The 21,829-nt window shown below is 35.0% G+C and overlaps 1 protein-coding gene across 3 annotated transcripts in view; it reads right to left on the bottom strand.

The window, feature by feature from the left end:
* MYBPC3 (myosin binding protein C3) overlaps window positions 1-21,829 on the bottom strand; it is a 627,853-nt gene that overhangs the window by 137,304 nt on the left and 468,720 nt on the right. For all 3 annotated transcript variants that reach the window (XM_044082825.1, XM_044082823.1, XM_044082824.1), the window contains one exon: window positions 3,180-3,375. In XM_044082825.1, the coding sequence (XP_043938760.1) occupies window positions 3,180-3,375 (196 nt within the window). The remainder of the gene's footprint in view (window positions 1-3,179; window positions 3,376-21,829) is intronic.

Raw genomic sequence — 21,829 nt, 5'->3', positions numbered from 1 at the left:
AGGTACGCCCATTCACGCATGTCTCCACGCAGAAGACGCTCTAGCTGAGAATCGAACCGGATAGCGTCTTACTGTGAGGCGACAACGCTACCGCAGCACCACCACATTTATTGCGAATACTCTCAGTAGAGTTGAAAAAAGCCTAGCAGTTATTCTTTGAAAAGTTATCTTCTTTAACTTTGAAGCTAGTTTTATTTTTTTATCTGGTACATTTGAAAACCCTGTGGACCTTCTTGTAAAGCTCCTTCTGAACAGGGAAGGAAAACTTTTTATACGAACCATATAATTTTTTCCTTTTGTTAATTTTTTTGGGGGGTTTCGACCATAGGGATTTGCTCTTGAACTTTCCATCATGTTTTTGCCTAATAGATGCAGGGTTATCAGTACATTGTTGAGACAGTTATAATAATTATATGGTTGCTTCAGAGTGGGGCAGCAAATGGAACATCAGAATATCTTTAGGCAATCAGGTGAGGATATAAAGTTGGCTTTTAAGTAAAATCTGAATGAGGCTAAATCTATGGCCTTGTTGCTACTAATTCTGAGTGAAAAGGTGATAGCTTGGTGGTCAGATTTGATCAAGCAGATATGATGTTAGTTGGTGTGCAGGTGATAACATTTGTAAGGACAAAGTCAATTTTATATATATATATATATATATATATATATATATATATATATATATATATATATATATCTATATATATATATATATATTCTGTCTAGCAGGAGTTGTTATTAACTGTGGAAAGCACTGGAAGTAATTACTTTTGGAAATGTAAGACTCCCAGTTGATGGGCAATTTAAATCACCCAAAATTAGGATATTGGTGTTGAGACATGTCATACAACCTATTTAGGTACCTATCGGGTCCTCAGTTGACACTGAAGGGGTTCTATAGTTAGCAATGACATCATAATTTATCTTTTTAAATTTAACCAAGATGCAACTCAAAACCAGAATCTTGAGGTATTGGGAACACTTTGATAAAATGTATCAAAGCAGATACTTCTCTGCTGTACCCAGATGGTCTGAATAAGTGATAGGTGCAATGCCCTGATGTTGAGGGTGTGTTATCAGTACAAAAGAATCAGGTTTCTGTAACTACAGTTATATGAATGTGTTTGAGTGTCAAAAAAGTCTCCAAGTGAGGCAATTTATTGTTCAGATTCCTGGCACTGAGCAGAGCCACCTTAACATAGTACAGATTACAGTTTCCTAGGTTAGAATGTCTAATAGATTAACATTGCCCAAACCCGTATGCAGAAGTCTTGAAGAAAGAAGTGAAAACCCTCCCTGGCAAGGCTAGTCTGCCAGTCAATGCCTCCCATCCTGACACACAGTGAATCCCCCTAGAATGACATTAGTCATTACATAAATTCTTAATATCATCTTTTGATTGGAATTACTGCATCATTCTCAGAGAAGACAAGATACGTACTGCTCAAGACAAAGGTGCTTCCCGCCCTGGACATTTGCATGGAGAGCTCAGCAATATCTCTCTGCATGTCCCTTAAATAGAAAAGCAGAGATCATTCACCCTAGTTTAAGTGACAAATGAGAACATACAAATACTTTGAGTGAAAGGACCTAAGGATTCTGGTAACATCATAAATGATTGTGATTCCAGGCAGACATATGACTATGACCCTATCCTTGTACTGCTTGGTGAGTGGAGTATCAGCGTGTTCAACTATTGAATCACCTATTACTAATACAGTACCAAGTGCAACTCCAATCTCTGAAGTCCTATAGGTGTAGATTTGAAGCCAGGATGATTCAATTTAGGTGTGGGGGAGGATGCAAGGGTGGATGTGTTGATGTGTTAGAATGATTAGTCTTATGTGGCTGACTTTTATTTAAAAGACGGTATCTAGGAACTTTAGGTAATGATTTCTTAACCTTTGAATAAACAGGTATATTGTTAGGAGATTGCGATGTAACAGTAATCTTCTTACTGGCGTATGTGGTAAGTCAGATGTTAGACTCCAGAATCAGAAAATATTTGCACCCTCACAAGTGGAATGTCTAAAAGACAGTAATGAGGTGATTGTCAGTAAGCATGAGGCAGTTGCTACAGGGCTTTAGAGTATTTAAAGTAAGCAGGGGTTAGACTAAAACAAGCACTCACATTGCCAGGATTTGACATCAGCAAAGACACAAAGGGCCTTCATGGCTGCTTGAATGATGCCACATCCCAGCCTGGACAGTTTCAGCCTGATACTGGGTGAACTTCCTGGGTAAAGAGAATGAATGATCTGAATGGGGGGAGGCTTGCTTGTCAACAGACACAGGGTCAGAAACTATACAGAAAGAAAAGCTTGGCACAGTCTTTTCAAGGACTAGGGCCCAATTAATGTGCTTAAGGTCACTGGTAAGGCGCTTTGTAATGACACACACAAAATCCAGAAACACACCTGCTATGAGCGAAATACTGCATAATGGCCACTTAGAGTTGGGACTACATCTCATGCCTTGTGTGTCTGTTAGTAAAGAGCAGGTTAAGTAGTGAATGATTCCCTGTGAGACAGCTATGGTTAGCTGAAGTAATTCTCTTCAGACAAAATGGTAATAATCATCTTCTAATACAGGGTAGCAAATGCATACTATTTATATATTATATAAAAACAACTTCTTTAAGTTTAGGCCTAGATGTGAGATGGTAAACTGACAAATGGTAGAAACATAAAATACATGCTGCAAGTTTTCAGTGAAGTATGCCTGACAACTGCAGACTTATGTACAAAAAAGAATGTATGTTGAAGCTGTAAGTCCTAATGCTCGGGACTGCTACTGCTCCATATGTCTAACAGCAAGGTGTCTGTACCACAAATGCCAGAGAAGTAGAAATGCTAGATTATTATGGCTTAATATTATTCTAAAAATATTAATTTATATAAACTGTGAACAGTGTTTGCTACTGTGAACCAATACAAGGATTTAAGGTATAGTAACAGCAACATATTTAAATTATAACAGTTTTATATATATATATATATATATTAAGCAGTTTCTATTTCTTCAATGATTTTTTAAGCTGGTTAAGCTAGGTTAGTTAATTGGGCTATCATGGACTACATTAATCTGCAGCATGTGAGCAAGTGTTTATTGAGGTAATTCACTGAAATTTGTAGCAGGGGAAAATGATAACCATTCCATAAGACATCCTGTTCACTTACCGACAACTTGGATGTCGATGGGCGCCTTGTCCTCCATGTTTTCAATTTGTACCACCACTTCATATTTGCCTGAGTGACTCCGTTCAGCTTTTCTGATAAACATTATGGTGTCCTTGTCACTGTTTCTTACATTAATCTCCTTGGAGTTCACTGGCTCACCATCCTTTGTCCAGGTGACTTTGGGTCGTGGTTTGCCCTGCAGGCCATAAAATGAAAAGGTCAGAGTTACCATCTTAAAATGATTTGTATTTATATTTGGGATTATTTTGAAAAGTATTATATGATATAGCAGTATCATAGTTAATTAGAGCAGGAATGGATTTAGCAACATGAAAACAATTCACACAAAAAATAAGGAAAAGCAAAACAATGCCAAAATAAATTTTCATTAAAATGACATGAATATGCAGATATTTTAAAATGTACAAAGTGCAAATGTATTAAAGGAATAATATGCTTATTTTAATCTCAGTATAAAATAAAAGCTTGTTCTCACCAGTTTAACCTGAAAATAGGAATATTTTGAGCTTTTGTTTTGAAATGGTCTATATTACAAAGCAGCAACAAAAATTTATTTTTGCCTGTAGTTATTAACCCCTATGCTACCCCTATGCTTATGTTATTTCTGTGGGTACTTTGATAAGTATGAAACACATAATTGATATTTGATCTAGAAAGTTCTACAGCTATGGAATACTGCAGCCATATGGCACCGACTCCCCCTTATTTCCAGTGAAATTGCTGGACATATAGGTATCATTTAGAATCCTTACCTCATATGGCTTATCTGCTCTTTAAAGTGTACTGTTTTGAGGTGTCGATGAACTACCTATGGAGATAGAAGTTCACATGAAATGCCCACCAGAGACAATGTCTATGGATTGTTAACATCACACTACAAGTCCTGTTGTTCCTCAGCATCAGAAGCAATCTCACCACATGGCTAGTTCACCATGATGTGAGCAAGTCGTGAGCATAAGCAATATCTCAGTTTCAGTTTGGAAGATCGTCTCATATAGTAACTAAACAGGCCAGCCTGTCTGGGATGTTATATGACACTAAAACAATTGATCATCAGGTGCTATTAACATAGTTTTAGCATTCACTTTTTTGTTTTGTATTACATTATTGTTATTTTTTATTTTATAATTAGCCTTGTGTAGCATTTAGTGGTAGCAGAAGCAATGACTATTATACAGTTCTACTATTCTATCAGAGAAGTGTCACATGTAAAAGTATTTGTCCATTTCTAGAGAGTTTAAAATTATCTCCTGAAAATGGCATATCGTTAATTGTAAATAAATATCTTGAGATTTTTGGACATATTCAGCTGAGAATCCAGCCTGGGGGAAGCTACCTGAATTTATTTTGGGACTAAACCCAAATCGGTATGAGAGATTGCAGAGTTTTGGTGGCAGAATTTTTGTTTCAGGTCATGAAGAAGAGTTTGTACTACCAAACTCTTATTTTTGACTTTCAGTTTAATAAAACAATATTATTTAATAAACAAAGTGCCATGTTTTGATATGCTTTCTTTTTTGTGAAAATCTATACCAGATTTACTTGGCAATTTCAGGCCATGTAACAATGCATAAATTAGGCAACTGCTGTTTTGCTAAGTTCAGTGGGTAGCTTTTGCATTTATAACATTGCATTGCAAACCTTTGAACACATATTAATTTCTGGGTGGCCTCCATATAGACAGCCCTTAAAATCAACTTTCTTTGGCAAGCACTACCTGAAAGCAACAGCAAGTATCATTAAAAACTGTACCAATTCATTAAAGAGTAGTATGGTCATATTGGTTCACAAAAACTCAAATGAATGTAAAAGATCCCATGGCACCTATCAAAAAGAGTAGGGGTTTCTTTATTTTGAAAAAAAAAATATGTGCACTACTATTTACAAACTTACATATTTATAAATTTATACATTTTACAAATTTCCATACCTTTCCATTACTATGTTACATTTTTCCACAACCGCCATCTAATTTTCCTTAAGATTACTGTTAGTCTCCATTTACCATTAAGCATAATTTCATTTATCCTTTCACTCCAAATGGTCCTCACAACATAAAATAATATTTTATCTATTTTACTAACATATTCCTTATTTTTATGATTGTAATATCCATATATAATCATATCCACATCTACTTCATTTAATTCCTTTATATTTTCAAAGAAATTTTCTTTACACAATCTTTCCCACATTTTTGCAACCCTAATGCATTGTAAGAAAACATGTTCTGTAGTTTCTTCTTTACTATAATATATACAAACTCTTTCACAGATTTTTTTATATGGCATATTTCCCTTTACCGTGAATTTATTAATCATTAATCTGCATAAAAACATCTTGACATTCTACTTGCTTAATTTTATAGCTTTAATGTTTTCATTTGCTAGCTCAAGGATTAACATAATAATATTGTAACATGATATTTTTAAACCACCTTTCCCCTAATTTTCTATGTCAAAAGTTTTTATTTTCCAAAAATAATTTTTCTTTGATAACATCTCATTACTTCATTTAAACAAACTTTTCCTGTTTTGAAAATTGGCGCTTATATTTGTACTTTAGTAAATTTACTACTAACTTTTCATTTTTATTATTTATCCAAAGCATAACATTGTACAAGTTCAAAGAAGCAGCATAAGCAATTGGGTTTATTAATCCTAAACCTCCATCTTCCTTGTCCATGTATAAGACTCCTCACTTCATTGGGTTCAATCTTGAACCCTCATCTTAAAGGAAAAAAGTACATTTAGCATTTCTTTTTCATAGATTATTAGCAACATATAGACACTAGCTAAATATGCAGTCTTTCCCATTATAAGTTAATTAGTCAAATACACGTTTTTAGTAAACTTTGGATATTGTTGGTGGTTTTCTTGGTTACGCCTTTTTTTGCACAATCTGCGGCGGTTAAATTTTATGTATGTAAGTATATGCAAAGGTAATGTTTGCTTGTGTGAATGATGTGGGAAAGGAGAGTAAGTAGAGGGAAAGGGCTTTAGGGTGCTCTGCAAATGGCAGGTTTGTTACGCCTTGTACACTTTTTAGGGCTCTACCAAATAGGGGGTTAACAGTATTCGGCTGAATATGAATAGTTGTACCAACTATTCGGCCGAATACGAATAGTTGTTTTAGTCAAGTCATGAGGTAAACTAAGCACTAAACAAAATAGTTAAACATCAAGTCAAGTTTTGCAAACTGTTCTGTGCTGTGTTCTGCTGTCTGTGCACTATGACGAGGGCTAAAAGTAAGAAATTGTTATTGTACATAATCATATACATACATTTAACTTACCACAAAACCAAAAAACCACAACAGAGCCATGACCAAATAGCTGTCAAAGCTTTTTACTTATGTTACAAAGTAGCTGTCAAAGTTTTTTACTGATGTTACCAAATAGCTGTCAAAAGTTTTACTGATGTACCCTGCAACCATCCTTATTAACAGATCCATCTCAGAATGTACAGTACCCCATTTAAGGAAAATTTCCCATATCATACCACTACACAAAGGGGGCAAGTCATTTGAACTCAACAACTATTGGCCTGTTGCCATACTATTACCCTTATCTAAAATCCTTGAGAAGGTAATACACACACAACTCATAGCTTACCTACTATTTAAATTATCAACACAACAGCATGGCTTTAGACCCTTCCATAGTACCACCACTGCACTTACATCATTCACTAACACCATTAATCATCACGCAAATAATGGACAACTAGTATTTGCTATATTCTTAGATTTATCCAAAGCTTTTGATATGGTTAACCACCTTAAACTTCTCCACTCACTCTCAGCCCTGAACCTTAGTATCTCCTCTCTTACATGTTTTGAGAGCTATCTATCAAGTAGGCAGCAGGCAGTACAATGGCAGAACCAAATATCTTCCTTACTGCTTGTTTCCATTGGAGTACCCCAAAGCTCCATCCTAAGTCCTTTACTTTTCACTCTCTTCACCAATCAACTCCCATCTGCCACACCTAAAGCCTTGTTAATCCAATACGCAGATGACACCACTATGATATGTGCAGCTCCCACACCCGAACACCTCCTCTCCCTAACACAAGAGTGCTTCTCACTAGCCGAAACTTGGTTCACCAACCAGCAACTCATTCCCAACTCATTCCTAACCCTAATAGGTTCATAGGTTGGTACTAGGCTATTGGCCCTAGGGCCTATACAAGCCTAGCCATAACAATTCCCTGGATATTTCTTCCCACAATATTTACTTCCCTGGACCCCTGTCTAGCAGGGTGACTGATGTGATCCCCGGGGTGAATTTCCTATCTCCCATCCAATCATCAAGGTTCCTTTTGAAGAGGGCCAAGGAGGCGCTCTGCTTGACATGTATGGGCAGTCTATTCCAGAGTATGGGGGGTCTCTGGGTCAGGAACCTATCCCTCCAGCATATTTTGTTTAGTGTGATGACAAGGTTTAGATCCCTGGAGCATGTGGATCTGAGGGATTGGGATTTCTTTAAGTGGAGCATGTCCAACAGCTCAGGATTTGACATGGCCTTGTATGTTAAGCAGAGAGCACCTCTGAGTAGACGATATGCCACAGAGTATAGCTGGAGTTTTTTTAGACGGTCAGCATATGGCATCTGCTTTAGGCCTGTATAAAACAAAATTACTCCTCTTTAGCTCTCATAGATCCCTTTCCCTACCATACAACTTTACTATCACCTCCAAAAACAATACTGCTATCATCCTTGGCATCCACACCAAACTACTAGGTGTAGAAATTAATAACCACCTTAGATTTGATGTTCACATAGCCCAAACCATAAAGAAAGTTCACAAAAAATTAGGACTGCTCAATCTTAACAGACACTATCTTTCAAAGCAATCTAAAACAACAATAGCCAGAACACACCTACTATCTACCCTGCTCTATGCATCCCTTGTGCTAATTAACCTTCGTAAAACAGATCTAAATAAGCTAGAAACCTGCTATAATAAGACAGCAAGATTTGCTACAGCGTCACCCTACCAATCAGCGTCACCCTACCAATCCCATCACTGTGAGTCCCTCAACAAACTTAACTGGCTAAAACTCCCATAAGTACTGCAACTAAATCAACTGTCACTAGCACACAAAGTATTTTACCACTCCAACAAAATCCCAGTTCTTCAACAACTTATACAACCTCACATCACAGCCAGAACCTTGAGATCTTGTACCCTAAATCACCTAGAAGTCACCAAACACAACAAAGAGGCAGGTAAAGCTGTCTATTGCCACTCCATTTCAAAACTCTGGAACTCCCTTCCTACCCAACTAATATCCAATAATTCTACCACCCAACTCAAAAAACTTCTTAAAACTCACGTCAAGAATGACAGACTATGCCCTTGTCTCACCACAGGATAAATACCAGACTTCTAAATAACTCCCATACTCTCCATCAATGATAGCTAGAGTCACATACTAAATATGGCCTTTACGTAACCATAAGCAATAAAATGTAATCCACTGTCATGATAAGCAAGCGTCACCACCTTATTTTTCTACTATATTAAATCAATGTGCAATTTGTCATATTCTAAATGTATTATGTCATCCATTAAACTACTCACAGTAACTTTCTGTAACACCTGAGAAATTAAACACACTGGACTGTCAAGATATGACAATAGTACCAACTACTCTATCTGCCTACTATTGAATGATTTCTGTATATAATACATCTTGTTCTGATTGTACCATGGAATATCTGCTAAGTTATATTCTCTTCTAAGTTATTCATATTTTCCTTTAAATTTGTAATATACTGTCAGTCTTAAAATGCTATCTTCCTGAATGTAAATATCTATCATTGTGAACTTGTCAATTTATGTAATTGGAGCTTTTCTCCCCGGGCCTCTGCTGAAAATGGACCTGTGTCCAGTTGGACTTTTCCAGTTAACAAATGTAAAATAAAATAAAATAAATAAATAAAATAAACTCAGGAATACTGCATTAGCTTTTAAAAACATCAATTGTTCCATGTTGTCAGCATTAAGACAGTTTCTTGTTTCACTGAAGGTATCACCAGCCATACTAAAAAGACGTTCACTTGGCATTCTTGTAGGTGGCGCAGAAGGGTAGCGCTTAGCCGTATGACACAATGTTGGAAATCTGGACATGTTCATTTTCCACCAATTAAGTGTGTCAGTGTCTCTCAGAACACAGGGCTCTGTCAGAAAATTGCTCAGTTCTGTTTCTCTGGAGACAGATTTATCACTGTTCAGTGCCAGAACAGGCTGCAACTGATCCCAAGATGACCAAGCGTCTTCTGCTGCTGTCTTTGTCATTTTTGTTGGTGGTTGTTCATTCACTTCAGTCACTTCAGAAACAACTTCAGATGGCTAATTTGTAGGCTGAACTGACATTGGCTGACACAGTAACATTGCAATAACAATGTCTGTTTTGGCTTTTACCTGCTGCACAGGTGTCAAGAAATGCAGCTTGAAGCGTGGATCCAAGCTGGCTGTAACTGTGTAAATGCCATTTTCATACAAGTCAGAAAATCTCCTTGTTAAGGATGTTATAAGTTTGCTGACTGTCTTTTTGATTCCATTATCAGCTATGTCTTTCTGCAGATACAACAAGACAGCCTGAATAGCTGGTAGGATCATTGAAAAACAAGAACTTATTTCATGCATTAGTTGTTCAAACGGCCTAAGAATTGAAACAATTCTTGCTGCTAAAGCCCACTGGTTTGTTGTCAGGGACAGTGCCTTGCTGGATTTGTTGTCACATTCAGCAATGTACACAGACACAGCTCTCTTTTGCTCCAACAACCAATCCAACATCTGATACATTGAATTCCAGCTGGTGACAACGTCCTGTTGAAGCTGATGTTTTGGTACACCAAGTCCTTCTTGGATGGCATGAAGGCATGAGGTAGTGCTTGAAGAGTGTCAGAAATGTCCCACAATCTTCTGTGACAATGTTATCAAGTCAGCAACAGATGGCTGTGTCAGAATTGCATCTTTCAGAGCCAGCTGCAGAGTGTGGGCAAAACAACTGACACTGGGCAAATCTGCATCCCGTAATGCTTTGACCATGTTGGCACCTCCAATACGTAAGACCAAGTGGACTTGTTCTTTGTCAATATTCTAGCGATTCATCATGTCAAGTAGAGCATCAGCTAGTCGAGACCCAATGTGCTGCCCATCAAATTTTTGACAATGAAGGATGGCAGATCTGCATGCAAATGTGTCATCAATCCAATGTGCAGTTAAGCTCATGAAGGATTCTATTGTTATCTGTACCATCCATGTGTCTGTGGTTAGACAGAGAAATCATGCTTCACTGATAGCAGTTTGGACATGGCCTCGCACTGTGTTGTACATCTCTGGTATGATTTTTTTCAGTGAAGTATTTGTGGCTTGGTAGCACGTATCTAGGCTCAAGTGCATCAGTCAATTCTTTAAAGCCTCTATCATCAACAATTGGGTATGGCTGGATGTCGGTGGCATTCATTTTTGCGATGGCACAATGCATTTTGTTTGCCTCAGGACTATGAATGAACCATGTTTTTTTCTTGCCAATCATGTCGCTCAGTGTTTGCTGAACCTTGCCAGTCTGCTGAGTATCAGACGTCCCACTTGCTGTTGCTGCTTTCTTCTTGTTAACGACTTCTTTGTATTCCTCGTGATGCTTATAGGACAAATGATGATTTAGTGGAGATGTAAATGACTTTGCTGATTTACCTCCGCGAGAGATGACTGCTTTGCACAACTGGCACATTGCTTTCGTTTCGTCAGCACATATCTTGAAATAATTCCAAACTGGACTTTGCTTATTCATCAGTGAACTACCAAAATGTAAACTTCACTTAAGTTACAGCTATAATACGATCATACAAAAATAAGCTACAAGGTAACACAGTTTCAATAATATGCTGATGACTGTCCTGTATGTCAATAAGCTCTCTGGTGCAACCACAGCCTAGCATGCACAGGCATAAAAGATCTAACATGATGCCAGCTACCTCCCTTCAATACATTTCACCACAGCTTTTTTTTTTTTTTTTTTTACACAGCATCCCATTGATTCCATGTTAAGGTAGTTAAAATCTTACCGGTACAACATTACAGAATAAGGACGGCCCATCAGTTGACATGGACCATGCTGCCAATACAGCTACAGACTGGTTGCAGCAGTGAGCTTACTCATGTACAGAACTGTATACATGGAGATACGCGGACACGTCACCACTATTCGTATTCAGTCTGAGTGCCGCTATTCAGCCAAATACGAATAGACTATTCAGCCTGTTATTTGGAACCAAAGCGAATACGAAGTGAATATTCGGTACAGCCCTAATACTTTTTGTAAGGAGCCTCTGAAATTGCTTTAGTTATTGCATATGCCTTGTCAAGTGGATACCGAAGGGAGCATTGCACTCTATATCTGGTCTGATAGCTTGTATGTTTTCCTAAAACAACAAAGCTCCTTTGTTTCATCTTATATCATATTCCATTGTTCCTGAATAACATTTTTACCCCCAAATCTTATTCCTAACACAGAGATTTCTTTCACCGAGAAAGATCCTCCTCCTATCTTTACTATATTGTGCAGTCCTTTACTTTTTTCTTTATAAGTCATGCTTATTATATTTTAACATTGATGAATATAAAATATAGCTTCTTTTGGTCAGACTTTGTTTCTCAAAATCAAAATAATATCATCTGCATAAGTAAACATGACTGGAATTTTTATCTCCAGATTAGTATTATAAGTAGCACCTCTCATGTACAAATTTACATCTCTGACTAATACATTCATAACTTATGCAAATAATATAGTAGTCATAGGACATTCCTGATGTATGACATTCTTTATATTTATTTCTTTGTGTAACCATCCATTCAGTAAAATTCTTACTTTATTTTTATTACATGCAGAACAACATACGTTCTTAATTTTCTTACTAATGTTATACTCTTACATAATTGTCCACAAAAGTTCATGTTGTATTGTATCAAAAGATTTATTTAAATCTCCTTTTATGACCTTGGTCTCAACAGTCCTATTTATAGTATCATCTACAATTTCCCTTACTATGAATAATTCCTGACATCATTCTCACTTTAAACTATATATGTTGTCTTCCATAATACTTTTCATTTTGCTTTCCATTCTCTTCTGAATTATTTTCATAAATCTCTTATAATCTCTATTGTTTGAAACTACAGACCTCCAATTTTCAATTTTATTTTTATCTTCCTTTTTCTATACAAATTTTACTATACCACTGAATAAATCTGTATATATATATAAACATATACATTTAACCACTCATTCATAACTTTTAAGAAGTATTTTTTCTGCAAATCCATAAAATTCTTATAAAATTAACATCCTGTTCCCTCTGATCCTGAAACTGACTTAGATTCATTTATTATTACTAGGCTAATGATCCAGGGGATGGGGTGCTTTCTAAGCCTAGCCATGCTTTCCAAAAAGAATAATGTTGTCCTGTATTCAAGTAAGATGTTGAGGGCCAGACATTTATATGCTACCTCTCTCCATAAGGGACAAGGGTGACAGGAGTGGTGTAAATTTCTTATTCCCCATCCACTGGTCTAGGTTGTCCTTAAACTGGGTAATAGACAGAATCAGCTTCACATGTACGGGAAGCCTGTTTCATAGGATAGGCAGACTCTGGGACAGCTATCTCTCCAGGATGTTCTTTTTAAGTCACAGACAAAATTCAGGTCCTTAGACCTTCTATTTCTGGTATTGTTTGATGTACAAATATGCAGGAGATTCATAAGTGTGGGGTTTGTGGATGTCTTATATGTCAAGCGTAGTAGATCACCCCTCAGCAATCTATAGGAGGCTGAGTAGAAGGAAAGGACTTTAAGGCACTCTGCATAAGGCATGTTTGTTATGCCTTGTATTCTCTTTGTAAGGAACCTTTGAAGTCGGTCTAGTTGCTGCATATGCATTGTCAGGTACATACTGAAGGGAACACTGTACTCTATAATTGGTCTGATATGGGCTGAGTACAATGGGATAATAACTTCTTTGGACCTAGATGCCATGCTCTTACTTATAGGTTGCACAACATAAAAGTATTTCCTCACCAGTGTCTCCACGTGGTGGGTGAAGGTAAGGCTACAGTCTATGTGTGTACCCAGATCCCTGACTACTAGGTCAACTTTAATTATCTAATCTTATCTAATTCATAACAGGAAATCTCATTTCCCAATTCCTTATTTTCATGATCTGTCATTTTTTTACTTGACATTTTTTGTATTTTCTTTCTATCTTGAAATATTTTCTTTACATAATTTATTATGATATCCATAATTTGTTCTTGAGATCTTCTCTCCTCTTTTCTATGTTCTTTCCTTTCTCTCATTTAATATTCTCTTTAAGCATACAACTCAAATAAGATGATACCTCTTCCTTTCTATCTTGTAAATAATATTTTTGCTTAAATAATAATTCTTTAATTTTCTCTTGATTTTTTCATAAATTCTACATTGTATCACATGATATTCTCTGTCACTCCTTTCCAAATCCTTTCAAGCATCCACGCATACTGTTTTATAATTTGTCTTATTCCACTTTTCTTACAACTGATTGCTATTGTAAAAAAAACTTTTTTATATATTTTTTCTTTCAAAGCTAGCTACCACTCAGATCAGTTTTTATAACATACTCTAGTGGAAATATGATCTTTCCATAAACACACACTTACTTTTTCCCACTTTCATCCCAGGAGTTTTTGTTCATTCTTTTTATTCCTTTCCCTATTCTGATACACTCCTTATTTTCTTCTATTACTATCCATAGGGCTGAGTGATCTTAAAAGCCTCTTACAAGTGTCTCTCCCTTGGCTATATTTAATCCATGTGATATGATAAAATAAACTATTTCCATCTTATATATACCTCAACTATATGTTCACAAATTATTATTCCAAGTCTTTAACTTGCCACATTTTATAACTTCAACAATTTTCTTAATATCATTTCCTCTCTTCTTTTTCCTCTCAAATCACAATTAAAATTTCACATTAATATTATATTCATATTATTTGCTCCAAAATTGTATGAAATAAATTTTCTCTTTTTTTTACTTGTAACATAGGCATATGATGCTATAATTCTATATGCTTGATTTTGTCATCTGAGATCTGCAATAGTTACCCATCATTGCCAATGTTATGTTCAGTATTTTCAATGACTTTCTACAAAGTACAACTGTGCCAGAACATCATTGCCAATGTTATGTTCAATATATTCACTGATTTTCTACAAAGTGCAACTATGCCAGAACATAGTTCTTTTTTAAGCTTCTATATTGTATCACCTCCCCAAAGTTTCTTTGTTTGTAATCTTTCTTCTTGTGTCATAAATCTTACATCTTCCACTATTATTTCATCAACATCATACTTACTACACCAGTTTAGGATGCCTATTCTTCTATTCATATTTTTGATACTATTTACCTTTATTGAAAGCACTCTGAAGTTGTTATTATGTCTATGTTGTAGCTTACCAGAATTGTATAAATCTGAAGTATTTATCTAATTTGCATTATCCATTTCCTTTCTTTTTTCTCTTTCACACTTATCCCTTTAAACTTTCTTTTTCTGTCTCTTACTCTTTTGCCAATAGAATTCTTTCTACCTTTCATCATTTTCCAATTTATACCTTCCTCGTCACTTATTTCAGAATCTTCTGTATTATCTTCTCTTTCATTTTTCTCTTTATCCTTATCTTGCTTTTTACCTTGATCTTGCTTTCCTACTTCCTCTTTATCTTTTATTGGGTCTTTTTCTTCAGTATACTGTCCTCACTTTTTTCTTCTTCTTCATCCTTTTTCTCCAGATTACAATCCATACATAAATGCCCAATTTTGTTACATTAATAACATTTCAGTTCACATTTTTTTTGCATTATGATCCATTTTCACACAAATATAACATTCTTTCTTATCACGGTTACTTATCAAATGCTCATCTTTTCCACAGGAAAAAAAACGTTTTCGGTTGTCCCCAATATTTTCTGTAACCCTCTGCATTTATCATACTAGAGATTTGGACAATTTTTTTTCTTTCTCCATTTTACTACAATATGACAAGCCAATTCCCCAGTTCATAATCCTCTGTTATCATAGACTTTGCTAATGTCCATAGCTTCTTTACAAAGTTTGCTTAAATGTCTCTTTAAAGTCTCTTATTCAACTTCAGTTCAAAACTGAACATGGATTTTCTTTTTTGTCTCTCTGTGAAATGCTTTAACCACATAAGAATTCCATAGATTACTGTTGTTTTTCTTCTCGTACTCCCCCAAAAAACTTTCCAGAACCAAACTGGTCTTAAAAATAATGTCACAAAATATCTCTTAATGAATAAGAATAAAAGCTCTTACCTCCTGAGCCTTCACTCCAAATGGGACCATTAAATTATCCCAAATGGCATGCCTGTCCATTTCTTTTTCTTTTTTTCCTCTGAATTCTCACCATAATTGTCCTTTGATTGTTGACATTTTCTTTCCTCTATTCATTTCTCATTACTTTCCCAGCAGTTTCCTTAACAGTCATAGCATATGATTTCTTTGTCTGGCAATCTTCTTTCAAAATAGCTTCCAGTTCCTCTGAATGAATTTTGTCCATAATTTCACTTCATGAATCATCTTTTCCACTTCCCACCTCACTCTGCAACAAGAATTTACCCAAAATATCATCCTACCATCCTCCCAACTGGAGGATTGTAATAACACAGCCATCATTGTTTTGAATGTTTACTTCCCAATGAAATAAATACATTCAGCTGAAACAGCTCCTCAGAATCATTTTAATGCTTCAAGTACTGCACTGGCATTTGCCTCTGTGCTATCTGCCATCTTGGATCTCCTTGAATGCTGTTCTCCCAGCTGCCACTGCTCTAGGAATGGAACAAACACTTGCCTAATGAGTAGGGGTTCTTTATTGTTAATACAACTTATACACATTATTTACACATTATACATTATTTACAAGTATTTACATTTTAGCTAACATATAACACAATTCCCTGTGTCTTAATTATCCCCCACTCTTTTTTCCACAACCCAAAACATATATTTTTCAAAATTTCAGACAATACCCATTTACCTTTAAATTTGATTTCATTTAATCTCTTGTTCCATTTTGTCAATACAACATAAAACAATATTTTATCAATCTCTTTTTTGTTACCATAGTACCCATATTCCAACATGTTCTTATTTATTTCTGCAACACTTTGAAAAACTTTCAATATCTTATCATCACAATCTTTTTTCCATAATTCCTTTACTCTTGAACAATTTAAAAATACATGCTCCATTGTTTGACACTACCAACAATAATGGCACACCCTATGTTGATTTTTTATAAGGCATATTAGCTTTGACAGGCAATTTTCATTTTGTCACTCTCCACATAAAATCATTACATTCATAAATTTTTCTGCTCCATAAAAGTCTTATCTTAATCAGATTTCTTTCTTCATTTCCTAAATGGTTCCATGGGTATATATATATATATATATATATATATATAAAATAATGTGCATTCTTTATATTAGCATACCGCTCTTTTCTATTATTTCTACAGTTTTATATTCAATTTACACAAAAAAGTTATTCTGATATTCTCTCATATCTTCAATTACTAAATCTTTTCATATTTTCCCAGACCTTATTTTCTCTCAAAAATTCTTATATTTATCTTTCATTACAAGATTTATTAAATCCTTATATTTATTTTCTAATCCTACCAATACTTTGTAAAAGTTCAGTGAAGCTCTATATACAATTGGATTGATTAATCCTTGTCCTCCATCTTCTTCTTTAACATACAGACTCCCTCTTCTTACAGGATTCAACATTTATCCCCATATAGAAGAAAATACAATAGAAAACCATTTTTTTTCAAACTTGGATGGTAACATATAAACATCAGATGAATAAGAAATTTTACCTAAAAAAATAGAATTTATTAAATACATTTTATAAAACAATTTATACGACCTCCAAAACATACAAACTCCTCTTATTTTCTGTTTAGTTTTTCCCATTGTTTTTCCTATACAGATCTGTGGTTGTGCAGTGGTAGCATTGTTGTCTCACACCAAAAGGTTCTCCCGTTCGATTCTCGGCTGGAGTGTGGGGAGTGTCTTCTGTGTGGAGTCTGCATGTCCTCCTTGCGGTTGGGTGGGAATTTGAAAGACATGTGTAAATGGGCGTGCCTTCATTGAAGGTTGAACGTCGAGCTGGCACCTCGGCATTCGTGAAAATCTACTGCCAATCATTAGCGGACTGGAGTTCTGCTGTGGCGACCCCTAACCAGGAAAAGCCGAAAGACAAACAACAACATTCATCCCAAATTGTCTTACTAAAATACATAACCTAATTATTGAACAGTCACCAAAAATCCCAGTAGAAACATAGCAGAGGTAGAGAAGGAACATAAATGCTTTCCTTTCAGTATGCCAATAATACCTAAAACAGAGCAATATTAACAGTAGTCCAGTTTGTAAATATCACAGAACAATGATCAAAGAATAAAAGCATAGTTTATTATAAAAGAGCAGCAAGAGGTTCTCCGGTTCGATTCTCGGCTGGGGTGCCTTCTGTGTGGAGTTTGCATGTTCTCCCTGTGTTCGCGTGGGTTTCCTCCGGGTACTCCGGTTTCCTCCCACATTCCAAAGACATGCATCTGGAGCATTTCTCCCCGGGCCACCGCTGAAAACAGGCTCTGTGGAACCTAGTCGGACATTCCCGGTCAACAAATGTTAAATAAATAAATAAATGTTAAAAGAAGGTTATTGTTTTCACTATAAAGCTTCATCAGACCACAATTACAAACACTTAACTAACATTTAAATACTAACAAGTAAAATTGTATCTATTTTTACCAATGAAATTCAAACATGTCACAAGTTGCTAGGTTACTGTATATACATCAAAAAAGTTCAGTTGCAAATGAATAAAACACTTATGAAGACAAAACAAAAAAGACACATAAAAATCACCTTTCCAGCCTTCTGAATAAAACTGAACTGAGATGGATTTTTAAGCTAAGATCACACTCGGGACATGGATTCAATGAATATGTGTCTATGAAACCTGTCTTGAAAAAAAGAAGAAAGCTGAAAAGGTGATTTTTAAATGTTTTTTGTTTTGTTTTTATAAGTGTTTTATTTATTTACAACTGAAGTTTCCTGCTGTGCATGCAGTAGTTTAGCAATTTGTGACATGCTTGAAAAGCAGAAGGCTGGAAAGGTGATTTTTTTGTTTTGTCTTTATAAGTATTTTATTTATTTGCAACTGAAGTTTTTTGCTTTGTACGCAATAGCTTAGCAACTTGTGTCATGTTTGAATTTCATTGGTTAAAAAAGGCACATTTTTGGTAGTTAGTATTTAAATGTTAGTTCAGTGTTTCTAATTGTGATTTGATGAAGCTTTACAGCAAGAGCACTATGCTTTTATTCTTCAGTCACAGGTCTGTGATATTTACAACTTGGACTGTTGTTAATATTGCTATGTCTCAGGTATTATTGGCATACTGCAAGGCAAGCATTAATATTGCCTCTATACCTCTGCTGTGTTTCTGCTGGAAGTTTTTGGTGACTGTTGAATATTTCCTGCATTATTCTCAAACAGTTAATTGCCAGGGAGCTTCTCTTTTTTGCTTTGAAGCTCATTATTGAATATAATCCCTTCCATACTATCTATTGTCCTGATGCCTTTACTTTTATCTTTGTTTATACATAACCAAAGCATTTTTAAGTACTTATTTAACCTTCTGATCCCTTCTTCCATCCATTCTTTATTCTTCATAACTAAAATGATATAATCTGTGTACGTAAAAATTGTAGGAATTTGAATTTCTTCTGTTATTCTATATCTTGCCCTTCTCAACCCAGTATTCATTTTACTAACAACTACATTCATAACTAATGCAAACAAAATACTGCTGGCTGGACATCCCTGCTTTATCCTACATTCTGTTTTTATTTCATTAATTAACCACCCATTTAATATCACTCTCACATTATAATTCTCATATGCAGACACCAATATTTTTATTATTTTATCACTTATATTATAATGTCTTAATATATCCCACAAAGCATTATATTATATTCTATCAAAAGCTTTACTTATGTCTCCTACCATAACTTTGTGTCTACCTCTTTATGTATAATATCTTATATTACCTCTCTCAATATCTAATTACTTATATCCTCTGTCTCGTTTTTTTCCATATAAATTTCATAACCTCTGTACATATTTCTTTGTCCACTATTCCTTTTTCCAAACATTCATTTAATACCTCCACGAAACACACTTTTTGACATTCTACCATATTACAATATGTGATACTCAATACCATTGATTCCTGTAGCTTTTTCCATATCTAATTCCTTTAAAATGATATTAAGTTCTCCTAGACTTATATTTTTTCCATATACTCATTATCCATTTCACTGATTTTTTTAACTTTCCATTTCTGCTTTTCTTCTATATCTGTTTTTAAATATATTCTCTATGTCCATCCTTATTACCTCAAGTATTTGTTTTTGAATATTCACTCTCTCGCCTTCACTATTCTTCAATACCCTTATTACTCTCTCATTTCCCCTAACAATCTTGTTTAAATATGGTGCCACCTCTTCTTTTCTTCCCTGTAAAATATCTTTGGTTATACATTTTTATCTTCTGATTCATTTGATATATCTTCTTTTCCTTTTCAGAAATAAATATTGTGTTTTCTATTATATCTTTCAACACCTCCCGACTTTTTCGCTTATATTTTACTTTTTCTTTCCTCTTTCTCATTACTTGATATTGTAAAAAAAAACTTTTATTTTTTTCTCATGTTTACATGATCCTTTCATAATTGTTTAATCTCTTATCTTCCCTCTTTATCTAAATCTGTTTTGTTAAGTCTATTAATACTTTTTCCTAATCTTATATATCTTTCTTTTTATTGTACTTCTCCCCATATAGCTAAATGATCTAAAAATCCTGTTTCCTTTATTCCTTTTGTACTAGTTTTAGGCTATCAGATATTATAAAATAAGCAATTTCCAGCTTCATCTCATTTCTTTTAAAAGGCCAGTGTTTCTCATCCCATATGCATAACTTTCCACTTTTCATTATTTCATATACCTTCCTAACATCACTTTACATTTTTTCTTAAATCACAATTAAAGTATCCCACGAATATTTCCATATTTACTCCTACATAGTTCAGAATATTTTTAATATTACTTCTCTTTCTTTCATTGTAACATTTGCATAAATTGCAATAATTCTATATACATCTTTTTTCATTCTTATATCTATTACTATTGTTCTACCTAACTCTGCAATAGTATAATCTAAAACTTTTATTGCTTCGTTACATAACATTGCAGTACCTGAACATGTATCTTTCTCCATATTCCAAATAATATTATCACCCCGTAATATTTCCATTTGTAACCTTTCTTCCTCCATTAACTTTCTTATATCTTGTAATATAATTATATGCATATCAAGTAATGCACACCATTGTAAGATACCTATTTGCATTTTAATGTTTTTATACTATTAACATTTATTGCTAAGATTTGCAGACTAGTTTTGGTGAAGTCTTGCAATTTCCTTTCACTTACCCTTTACTTTTTTATTTTCTCATATGACTACAGGTGGCCACAGTGGTGCAGTGGTTAGCATTGCCACCTCACAGCAAGAGGTTCTCCAGTTTGGTTCTCGGCTGGGGTGCCTTCTGTGTGGAGTCTGCATGTCCTCCATGCAGTCAAGCGGGTTTCCTCCGGGTGCTCCAGTTTCTTCCTACGTCCCAAAGACATGCTGCAGGTGGATTGGACATTCTAAATTGCCCCTAGGTGTGAGTGTGTGCATGTGCATGCCTTCTATGGAAGGTTGGGCAATAGGCTGGCAACTGAACACTATAAAACCCCACTGCAAATCATTCTGTGGACTATTGTTCTGCTGTGGTGACCCATAACAGGAAAAGTTGAAAGGAGAAGAAAATTTTCTTTCATGACTACACTTTTAAACTTTCTTTTTCTATCTTTCAGTCTCTTCTCCATAGAGTTCTTTTTGCCTCTCACCACTCTCCAGTTTGCATCTTCTTCACCTTCACTTGTTTCTTGTATCAATTCTTCCATTCCTCATTTTCATCTTTTTATCTTCTATTTTTTCTTTATTATCAATCCATTCTTCACATTCTTTTTCTATACCCCTATCTATAGATTCATGTATTTGTTCTTGTTCTTTAACTTCTACATTTTCTTCACAATCAGTCCAGACATGTTCCATTTTCCCACATATTTTACATATCACATCACACTTTTTAGCTTCATGTCCTGACTTCCCACAAATAAAACATTTTTTATCACAATTGCTAATCAAATGATTGTCTTTTCCACAAAAATAACATGTTTTTGGTTGTCCCCTATATTTAACATAATCTGTATTTCCATCTACATTTATTGCACTTGAAATGTTGTGACGGATCCACACAGTTTACCTGATTTTTGATGCCCTAAGCCATTGAACTGCTGTGTGTTTGTAGGTGTGCTTAATGTTAGATTGATATGCTGTTAATTGAATAAATACATGATATGCTGCTTAATG

Source organism: Protopterus annectens, chromosome 9.part0 (assembly GCF_019279795.1).
Source record: "Protopterus annectens isolate FY-2018-M chromosome 9.part0, PAN1.0, whole genome shotgun sequence".
Classification (NCBI taxonomy): Eukaryota; Metazoa; Chordata; order Ceratodontiformes; family Protopteridae; genus Protopterus; species Protopterus annectens.
The sequence above is the reverse complement of the archived record's forward strand: the minus strand, read 5'-3'. Positions and strand labels throughout refer to the sequence as shown.